The sequence below is a fragment of the Simochromis diagramma genome, unplaced genomic scaffold, assembly GCF_900408965.1.
Source record: "Simochromis diagramma unplaced genomic scaffold, fSimDia1.1 OVJJ01000753.1, whole genome shotgun sequence".
Taxonomy (NCBI): domain Eukaryota; kingdom Metazoa; phylum Chordata; class Actinopteri; order Cichliformes; family Cichlidae; genus Simochromis; species Simochromis diagramma.
The window spans coordinates 4641030-4651974 of NW_024387523.1; the positions used below are offsets into that span (position 1 = coordinate 4641030).

Genomic DNA, 10945 nt, shown 5'->3' on the forward strand with positions numbered 1-10945 from the left:
GATAAAATAATTTGCTTGGTCCTCCAGCTGTTTCCATTCTTTATGTGAAGCTAAGCTAAATGGGTGCTGGCTATAATTTCATAATAAAAAACTATTGGACATGTTTGAGCTTTTTATCAGTCTTTTTCATGTATGAAAAGTTCAAAGCAGGAAACAAAAAAGTTCCAAAAAACCCCATATTCTTTACATCTGGGAATGAAACCTCAAATGGATTTGGCCATCATGCCAAGAAAAACATATGTAGCAAAAGAGGAATATAGGAGGATGCAATGTGAAAGTTAGCAGTAAATAAGCTTGCCCTTAATTTTTCAGCTTCTTTTTTTAAAAAAAAAACAACAACTTTCTTTTGGCTCTTCCCCCACCTTCTCTTCGCCCAGGCACCAGTGCCAGATACAGAGGACACGCAGAGGACTAGCACGACTAGCACCCCCGGCTCACCTCCAAATCCCGTTGAGGTCCACACTGAAAACCTCTTCCAGAGGACGGAGGTGTTGGCAGGTATGTGTCGTAGTATGCCAGAGCAGACACCAAACCAAATATACAGTGCTGTGCAAAAGTCTTGAGTCTTTCTTTTTATTTTGCTTCCAAGGAGACAGACTTTTCTGGGGTTTTTGAGGGGGTGGGGGGAGTTTCTCAAGTGGTCTTCAGAAATAGTTCTTAAGGTTTTCTGATGGTCTTTCAAAGCTTGTATTTGAACATTGGCTGCTTTGTGAGTCACTTTAAGCCCAGCGCTTGTATGTGACCATTTTCAGAGGAATGTTTTTTGTTGTTAAGCCACTTAACACTGACCTATGAGTCCTTCAAGTATAGAAAGGGCACCTAACTTGAGGGATGAAGCAGTGTTGTTTCCACACAACAGACAACTTAGTAAAGAATCACTTTTAAATTGTATCTTGAGGCAGAGCATCGTTTGTTCCTATTTTGTTACTTGAATCTACAAAAACTGTCAAAGATAATACATTTTGACATGCATAAAATAGTACTTTTGCGCAATCAAAGTGATTCCCAAAGAGCTTTTATGTTAGTTGAAAACCATACCTGCATAGGAAGACACAATGGGACACAATTAGTCGTGGATTGGCCTCCACAGAGTTCAACCTTAACATTATTGAAGTAGTATGGGATCATGATGACAAAGAATGGAACAAAGGGCAGCTAACATCCAAAGAAGAGCTTTGAATGTCCTACAAGAAGCCTGGAGAACTATTCCTGAGGACTGCTCAAAGAAATTAATGCAACGCTTACCTAAGAGAGTTCAGGCTGTGTCAAAGAGTAAAAGTTGCTGGAACAAATACTGATTTTTGTTTATTCAAGCTCATTAGAATTGTAAAACCTTGACTTAAATTTCAGAGAGTAGGATTATATAGTATTCATATTTGTTTCAGTGTTTTTGATGTGCCAATTTGTTAAGTCTAGGAAAACAAGATACCTATTTTCCCAAAGTGTTTGTTCAAAAGTTCCTCAACATCATTATGTTCTTTGATGTGTTTAAGTAGTCATTTATCTTTCCATCCCCTCAGCCTTCCTTCATAATATGTTACGTGAGCATATTTTCAACAAACAATCTCTGAAATCTCAGTAATATTATCCCTGAAGTCTCTCACCTGAACCAGAATAGCTGCTTCATAAATGTTCCTCTGTGGGACCTTGCAGAGTTCAGACCATCGTGGATGTTTCAAGTGTGTGTTACTCGGTTTGAATACATAAAAGAGGATGGAAAGGAATATTTCTGACTCAAAACCGCCGAGCTCTCTGATGCTGTATCTATCTCCATGTGTGTCTGAGGGAAACCTTGATTGGCACCTACTTTGCTGCGATATCCATCTGGTGTTGGCAAAATGCAGAAACAACATCAACAAGGACAAATCAGGACAGCCTCAAAGACTTTTCCTTTCATTTCCCTCCCACTGATCAACTCACTTCATCTTTTGGCATATTGCTCTTGGATTGTGATAGGAAAAAATATTATTGCATGCAGTCTTTGGATAAAGTCTGAGAAAATTGAAATATACCTGGTCCTCTCCCCACTTCCCACCCCTGCAAAAACCCACCATCTTTCTCTCTCTTCTCCACCTCTTCTCTTCCTCTGGATTACAATCATTACTTTTCGTTCCCCTTGTGACTTCTATAAAAAAATAATTGCCCATAATGTAATTTTCACAATTCTCTCTGTATTGCATTACTGCTTCTTGGAGCTCGGCAGTTGGGTGTGTAGCAGGGTCTTTACCCCTGAGAGAGCAGGGCTAGTCAACAAGTGGAAACCTAAGGTGCAGCAGAGGGCAGATTGTAGCACCAGGAGAGACACTAAATAGATTTAGGAGCTATAAAGGAACCTCATGCAGGCATAATTGAAAGGGAGGGATTTCAGGGTGGGTGGATTTCATTCAGAGTCCCCTTATGGTAGCCTGCTATTAGCCCACTGGTGCACTGCACAGTGTGTCCTCCACAGAAAGTCTAACTTCTAGTATCTCTAAACTACATTTCGCTATCCTGAATGGATATCTCTGAGACATCTTCCAGATCAGCATGTATTTAATGTATAATACAGGATGGCTGCTGAAAATGTGAATTCATCAGATGGTGGAAAAATTTGTTTCAAGCTTAAAAAATGAAAAGCAGTCACAAAAAACATGATGTAGTATAACAGCAAAACATCCTGTACCTAGTTCAAAACCAGAAAACACCAATGGCAAAGAAGTCTGACAAAACAGGTCAAAGCCCGACCAGCACATTTTGTCTTTATCAGTCACAGTCATGGTGGCGACTCAGAGGAAGGCTTCCTTATGCTACATACATCAATAAATTTGCTCAAGAAATTCCTACTCATGGAAGGCACTGTCTTATACTCACTTTAAGAAAGAGACTGCTTTCTTTGTTGGGATACATAATCACATCCTGCAATTTTTCAGTATCGTAGCTGCTAAGAAATACCTCTTCCAAATAGTCTAGTCAAATTTCTAAGCTATCTCTGCTATCTTTATACATCTCTCAATATTAATACAATACAGTAATACAAGTAATGCAATTAGTACAAGACAGTAGTAATACAAAACAATGCAATTTCTAGTGAAGTTGCAGTGCAATTTTTGGTTCTTTTGGATTTGGTCTGAGGCTTGCTGCTAAAAAGAGGTAAAAGGATTAGCAGTGGCTAACAAAGTTGAAGGCAATGGAACCAAAAAAAAAGTGGCTGGCAATATTATAATAGAATAGAGGTATACTTAATAAAATACAACTAATAAGTTGGCCACTGATATACTTAATAAAGTGGCTGCTGGTGTGCCTAAAAGTACCTAGGTAGGTAAACTGACCGGCCGTTTTAAATTTCACAACATTAACATTGTACCAAAAGAATACTGCATTAGGGGGAGGGTGTGTATGTAAACTGCATTCTGGCTCGGTGTCTGAGTTGCTCAGTTCAGACGCAGGATCGAGTTAAAGCCTTACCGTCCCGTTTGGTGTTAATGACCTGTTTTTGTTTGCTTTCTCTCGCTGTATTTATTTGCCTGACTTTTGATGATCTAGCCAATGCCACAGGCTTTTTCCTCTAAAACCTCAATCGGCAGTCACTGAACGGAATATAAACCTTGCTGAACCAACAGCAGTCGGGCCAACAGGACTGTGCACTAATCAAGGATTGGCGCTCGAATATCCTGCTAACGTAACGCTAAATTTTAAGCTCAGCAACATATTGAAAGAGGTGAAATTAAACGTTAAGAAACTCTTCGACTCTGTATCTCCTGAGACAAGTTGCAGTTTTTTTCCATTGACGTGAAGTAACCGCATTAGTCTGAGCAATCATTCGTGAGGGTTGCTGCCTGGTTTCAACACATTTAAGCCATCAATTTTCATCATTGCTGTTGAATTGCATTCATGCTGAAATTTGCTGCAGCAGTTCCAGAAACAGCTGTTAAAGCAAACAGTTGTGTAACTGACTGCATATGATCGAGACACAATTAATCTTAAAACGTATTATTTTGGACATAGTTAAGGTGTTACCACACACACACACACACACACACACACACACACACACACACACTCACACACGACATTGATTTGAACTTCCAGCATTGATATTCACTCTCCATTCCTGTCTTTGCCTCTCTCAGCTGTTATTGCAGGTGGTGTTATTGGCTTCCTGTTTGCCATCTTCCTCATCCTCCTCCTGGTGTACCGCATGAGGAAGAAGGATGAGGGCAGCTATGACTTGGGAGAGAGAAAACCCTCCGGCGCAGCCTATCAGAAGGCTCCAACCAAGGAGTTTTATGCATAAAACCCGCTCTCCCCTCACCAGTTCGACAAAATCACGAAGGACTGTCAACAGCACAGTCCAATAACAGCAAACCTGCTTAAACATGAGAAACAACAAAATGTTTTAAAGTTGATTAAGGTAAAATAGGAAAGCTTTTGCGTAGAGTAATGTAATTACGACCTTTTCTTTCTTCTTCTTTTTTTTTTTTGAAATGAAAACCAAGCATTTCTCATTTAAGGCATCTGACTATATTTAAACATTTTGTGTATTATTTGAAAAGGCTGAAAAAAAATTAAAACAGGATGTGTAAAGATGAGGCAACTGACCGCTTCTGTTTTCTGTCAGAGGAGCTGTTTTTCGTCACTGACTACTTTTAACTGTAGCAGTATGTTATTTGTAAAGGAAAAAAAAATTAAAAGTGGAAATAATTGAATATAATTATTCTGTATCAAACCTACTTTCTTTTTTTTTTTTCTGTTTTTGTCCTAGCATGTCTGATGTTGATCTCTAAAAGGTGTATTACGTTAATTTATCTTTTTCTCTGATGTTTAAAAAAATGCCTTTGTAGTTTTAATGAAGCTCTTTGGTCTTCATATTAACGCTGTTAACGGTCAATGTAAATGTTCTCCCTTCAGGTTACAATGTTTATTATTTGCTCTCACATCAGTTTTTTGGTCAGTGTGAGCGTTTCATCATGTCTTGTTTATTTGTATGTTCTGTTCTCGCTGTAGCCTCTTTTCTCTCTTTTTTTCCAAACGCAGGAATTCGTCTTTAAAAGAAGAAAAACATGTCAGGGCTCAAGGAAATCCACAAACCTCTCTTCTTCTTCTCTATTTAATTCATTCTCTTTCCATTTTGTACATTCACTGCTTTTACTTTCCACTGTTGTTGTCCAGCTTTGCGTGTGCGTGTGGGGGGGAGTATTACCTCTCCGTGGCTTCTTGTGTTTTTGGCCCATAGTCGTCGTCCCCCCCCCCCCTTTCCTCCTCCTCCTCCTTGATGGGTCCCTCAAGTTTACTGACTGCACCCAAATTCTGCTAGCAGACTTTAACCTTTGCATTTCCTCTCTGTCTTTCTGTTTTCCCCCAAATCACCTCGCTCGTACCTTCTTTATAAACAGAGTACAGCCAGTTGAGCTGTCAGTCCTCCCCCTCCCTGGTTGCCTGGTGTCATTGTCCGTGTCCCATTGTAGGTACTTTAGGCCCAAAGATTTACTCAGTGAAGGCGAGCTACTTCTTGGACACAAGGCTGGGGCCCAATCCTCACATGCAGTGCACATACTTAAGCAGAAGACCGTTGAGAAACCCAGTTTCTCTGACTCATAGATACATAAGGCTGCACAGAATATGTAAAACAGTGTTATATCGGAATAGTCTTTGACAAGACACCCATGTTGAGGGCTATTTTTTTTCCTTTGGTCAGTCCTTGCATTTCTAAAGAGCTTTCTCTGAGACGTGAGGTTGTTTAGCAGGTTTAAAAACTAAAGAAGTTGTTTTGATGCCATTTTACATCTCAAAATCAAGTGTTTTAAAATGCCACATGTTGGCTGCTGTAGGATGGCCATGTAGCTACATCAAATAAAAACAGAGGTTATGGTCACATGACGGCAAGTCATAGTTGTCTTTTCCTTTTAATGATACATCTGCATTAACTTGCTCTTAAGAGACATTTATTTGTCAGGCAGGTTTGTGAAGTTGCCTTTTTTTTTCTTTTTCTTTTTTTTTAGATGTACAGTAATGTGAAGTAGATGTAGTATCGTCTAAACTTCTAACACCACCCCCACATGCAGCTGTTCATCCCTCTACCTCTCCATCCCTTGTGTTTCTCTCTTCTTCTTTCAGTCTCTCTGTGATCCTTTTTGTTGTCTGCTTCCTTTGTCTTTTGTTGTAATAGGACCTAAGTTACTGAACTATACTGAAAAACCCAAAGACTCAAAGTATTTTACTTCCCATACCTACTCCCCTACATCGTGGCCACATCGTGTCATTTCCTCATCTTCTTTGTCTTCTTTCTTTTTCTTTCACCTCCCCTTTTTATTAGAGACCTGACCTTTGAGTCCAATTACTTATTAGTATAAGAAAATAAATATAAATATATATATAAATGTATATTCACAAATGTTTTAAACCTTCAAAGTGCCTACCATTTGGAAATGTACTTGCTCAACGGGAGCACGTGTCGGGTGTGTACACAGAGGAGGGGTGTAAGCGACTTGACTGGCGTTCTGTGAGCATGGATGACTGTAATGGTAACTTTTTTTTAGTCTTACAAAAGCTGACAGTATTGTACCTATAAGTTGAAACAACACTACTGAATAAACATTGTGGCCTAATATCCAACTGCTTTTGCCGTCATCTTTTAAAAATCCATTTCCTCTTGAATCTGTTGGTTGTAAGAATTTTCAAATCAATAGTAGCAACTCCTCACAGGCAATTAGGCGTTTTTGCTGTTTGTTACTGAGTGATTTTTGTTTTCAGGCAATTTACTCGGCTTTTCAAATATGACAGTTTAGTGGGTTTTTCTGTCTCAAATGATAGTAGATTCAATATCTTATTAGACAAACAAATTTTAAGGGCGTCATCGTGACCTCTGTGAAAATTATCAGCTTTTTTCTTGACTATATTTTTTTATTGAGTAAGATTCACTCTATGGACAAAAGTACAAGGTCTCCTAAACATTAGACCTCTAGAAGCTGCTTGGCCATGGAAACTCATGCAACGAAGTTCCCGGCACACAACTATCATGCTGATGATGACAGAGATGGTTCTGATCTGCTCAGGGCTGAGTTTCTGTCCTTCCTAAATGCTTCCACTTTGGAAAAAATTACAGTTAATCATGGAATATCTAAGAGCAAAGAAATTTCACAAATTCACCAAGGATTACCAAAAGTTGAATTCAGTGAATGGTTTAGAACAACCAAACATAACAAAATTTCATAATAAAAGAAATAATTAAACACCATTTCCCTCAATCTGCATTAAGTTATCTTCTCTCACTGAAACGGCTAAAAAAAATAAAGGGCTTTGGTAACAGGTAAAAACAATTAACTGAAAATGACCTGCTGTAAACCCACCTTTTCCTGACATTTTAGCTTATGAAAACAAAAGCATGTGCAACAGATATATTTAACAAAGTAAATGTACTTCTGTCATTTTCCAGTATCTTTATAACTTCACCAGAAAGCAAGAATTTTCTGTTTTCCCCGCTATCTCCGTAATTTTGCTTGTAACTGCTTTGATCTTCTCATTGCTCATACCGAGGCTGCTGGCTCGTGCTGGCTCTGAGCTCTGCATAGCTTTAGCCACATTGCCTTTGTTAGCATTGGCTCGTTTAGCTGGGTGACGGTAATTTAAGTGTGACATGTGCTGCAATTGCAAACATTTTCATGATGGTGCCTCTAAGACTTACTGTGTTTCCACTCAAACAAAGCCTGTGTAAAAACTTAATAGCAATACATAATAATATCATGTTGGAGTAATAAGAAAAATTAATTCCCAATAGTGAAAATTTTGGTAAAGTTTGTGATGTTATTCAAGCAATGTTTTTAGTTTTTCCCATTTCAATCCTCAGAATTCCAGCAACTTCACCAACTTCAAGAAGCATGCATGCTAACAAAAAAGGATGTAGCCACTGAGGCATGACCTGCTGATTTGTTAACAATTTTTTTAAGCCTTAAAGGCCAGAGAATTATGACTTAATCCAACTGCTGGAAAACTAGCCTGTGGTAATGCTACATCGACTCCAAGCGTGGATGTGAAAGCGTGTGGGTGGTTGTCTGTCACTGGTGTGAGCCATGTGATGGACCGGTGACCTGTCCAGGGATTAACCTGTCGTTTGCACTGTGATATCCAGGATAGGTTCCAGCCGATGACCTTTGAGCATCAACGTCTCAATACTGCCTGATAACAGTCCCTGATAGCAGGTCACGAAAGCTGAGTACTATCTCTCCTCTGGTTGAGAGTCGGTTTGTGAAGGGAGTCAGCTGACACATAAACGGAAAACAAAGAAAGCACAATATGTTATACAGTCAACCATATCAATCACACCTTTCCATTTTCAGAGGGCTCTTTGTTATTTTAGCCCATATTTTAACATTTTTGTAAACATCTTTGAGCAAAAGTTTCTTTCGGGACCTTTTGGCAAATGATACAGAAAACAAATGCCTCGCTTCAGGTTCAATAACATTCTGCTGTTTGTGTACCAGTTAGACAAACAATTAAAAACACGTGTTTATTTTTTGTTACTCTAAGCCGCCTAATTGCAGCCTGGCTCAGGTCCATATTTAACATTATGGATATAAGAGGACAAGCAATCTTCTCATCTAACTCTCCACTTACTGGTAGGCCAAATTATTCCTTTGAAATACAGAAAAACTGAAGTTTAACTTGCTGGTGCATCTGGCGTGCTTATAATGGCAAAAAGTGTGTGGCTTTTAGTTTATCTGCTTTCAGTTTTTCATAAATATCTTTAAGCGAGAACTTCTCCTGGGATCTATTACTGAATATTTTGTCTGAAAAGCAGACACCTTTCATTAACTACCTTAAAAAGTGCTCATTTGGCTAATTATTCAAAGGTAAGCTTTTCTTTCTGTGCTTACTCTGAAGCCCAAGATACCCCACAGCAGAGCTGCCCTCAATTAAAAAAAAAAAAAAAATTGCCAGTGCATTTATAAATAGAGCACTGCACATTTAAAATGTGAGTCTGGCTTTAATACTCTATAGCACATTCACTCTCTTAACATTACTTAAAGTCTAAGGGGATTATCAGTGTGCAGATGAGTAATCTTTATGTGGGTATGAGCTGCACCATATCATTTTGGTGCCCTAATCTCACCCTGTTACAGAGGGAGATTAGAGTAACAGAGGGGATTAATCTCCACAGGATTGCACATCTTGAGTGGTTCCGTGAGTGGAATGGGGGAAAAAAGAAAAAAGTGGGATTGAATCATCCTCTGACAAAACTCTCAGGAGGGAATGCTTTAGTTTCATTAACTGATTTAAAGAAAACACAAGGGACCCTCGTGCTGTTCAAGTAAATGTAATTCTCCTCTCTAAAGATCATTAAAAATGAACAATTTTTCATCTCTTATTTACGAGAGAGGTAAATGTAGTCATCTTGATGATTAAGTAAGAGGTGAAAAGCACTGCATTTATTCCAAATCAAATTAAGGAAATGGAAATATTTGGTGTCTAAACATTAAGGAGGAACACAAATGTATATTAAAAGAAATCATCAAACAATGAATAATAGAAATGTTGCTAAGCTAACAGTCATTTGTTGATATGAAACTATCAAAATGATTTGGTTTAAGGGAACTAGTGCTCTGGAAATGACACTGTGACTACAGTGTTTCTGAAACAAACTGTGCCTGCCTCCGCCTAAACATGCTAGTTTTTTTTTTTAAATTTTAATTATTGACCAAATACGATATGTGTGTGTGTGTGTGTTATTGTGGTAAAATGTCTGGGTTCACGTGCATGTATCTTGCTTCCTGGGGATGAGGTGGGAGTAGGGGTGGTCCACTGGGTACAATGTATAGCTACTTTTGGCTCTTGATATGTTGTTCTGAGCGAATGCTCATCTTCTCGCTCCTTTCTATGGAATCGGGTCAGTATGTTCTAATAAAGTATGTGATATTTGCCCAGAGGGAGTTTATACACGATATTTCAATAGGATAGGAGCCATTTAGGGGGTAGTGGAGCAGAGAGCCAATGGGAGAAGCCATTTAAAGCTGATGCAGTAGCAAATATTTCCCAACCCGTCTGCTGCTGAAGATATTTTGCAAGTGTTTGGCTTGTTGGTCTCAAGTTCGTGTCAAAGCGCAACCAGAATTCATGCACTGTTTGTGTTTGCTTTAGGTTAATGTAAGAGATCACTATGTGTTTATGTCAGGAAGAACACACTGAGTGAAATATATACAGAAGGCATAACCATCTGTGTGCCACTCTTTTCCCCATGTTCTTTCTTTGCTTGCCCTTTTTCTTTCTGTCCTTCCTCGTATCTTTTTGTTCATTCCTTTCTTGCTGTCCTTCCCTCTCTTTCCACCCCTTTGTCCTATATTCACCCCTCCCCCATTCTTTGCTTCTTCACCTTTTTCTTTCTCATCTCCTTTCCCCCCCTTTTCTTCCTGTATAGCTGCAGAGCTAATTCAATAAAGCTGCTGGCCATCAACTGGTAGTCAGCGCCAAACCATGCAGAAACGTCAAGGAAATGGCGTCCAAGGTAAACAGGCTGTCAGGCCTCATAAGAGCTTATGGCTGAATGCTAAGCCCGGGCCCGACCGGGATCGACACAAAGCATCTCACTGACCCAAACACAGAGTACAGCAGCATAGCAAGCAGACACAACACTGCATTGCATCGGGACAATGCACCAATTCAAGCATGGGTCCTGCAAATTAAACTGTGGTAATTATAGTATTATGAAGCAGAAGTCTTGGTTTCAGCTCTAGAAATGTCTATATTCTTGTCTGGGTTTGGTCATAGCTGTTGTTGCCACAAGCCTCAGTCTCAACAGTCTCAGTTCTTGCAGCTGCAGCCTCGGCGACGTGGTGCTGTACACCTTCAAAAAAAAAAAAGGAAAAAAAAGCAAATACTCTAATGTTTATAGAAGTGTAGCCTAAAATTAAAGCTGAGTACCAAATAAAAAGAAAAAAAAAAAGAATTCTGTTGATATATGTTATTGTCCACAGGG

At 39.1% G+C, this 10945-nt stretch overlaps 1 protein-coding gene across 1 annotated transcript in view; it reads left to right on the top strand.

Moving 5' to 3' along the window:
* The window catches only part of sdc2 (syndecan 2), a 43904-nt gene extending 37313 nt beyond the window's left edge, over positions 1–6591 (top strand). The window contains exons 4-5 of the mRNA XM_040020981.1: positions 378–498; positions 4110–6591. Coding sequence (XP_039876915.1) covers positions 378–498; positions 4110–4273 — 285 coding nt within the window. The 3' untranslated portion in view covers positions 4274–6591. The remainder of the gene's footprint in view (positions 1–377; positions 499–4109) is intronic.
* Positions 6592–10945: the final 4354 nt, after the last annotated feature.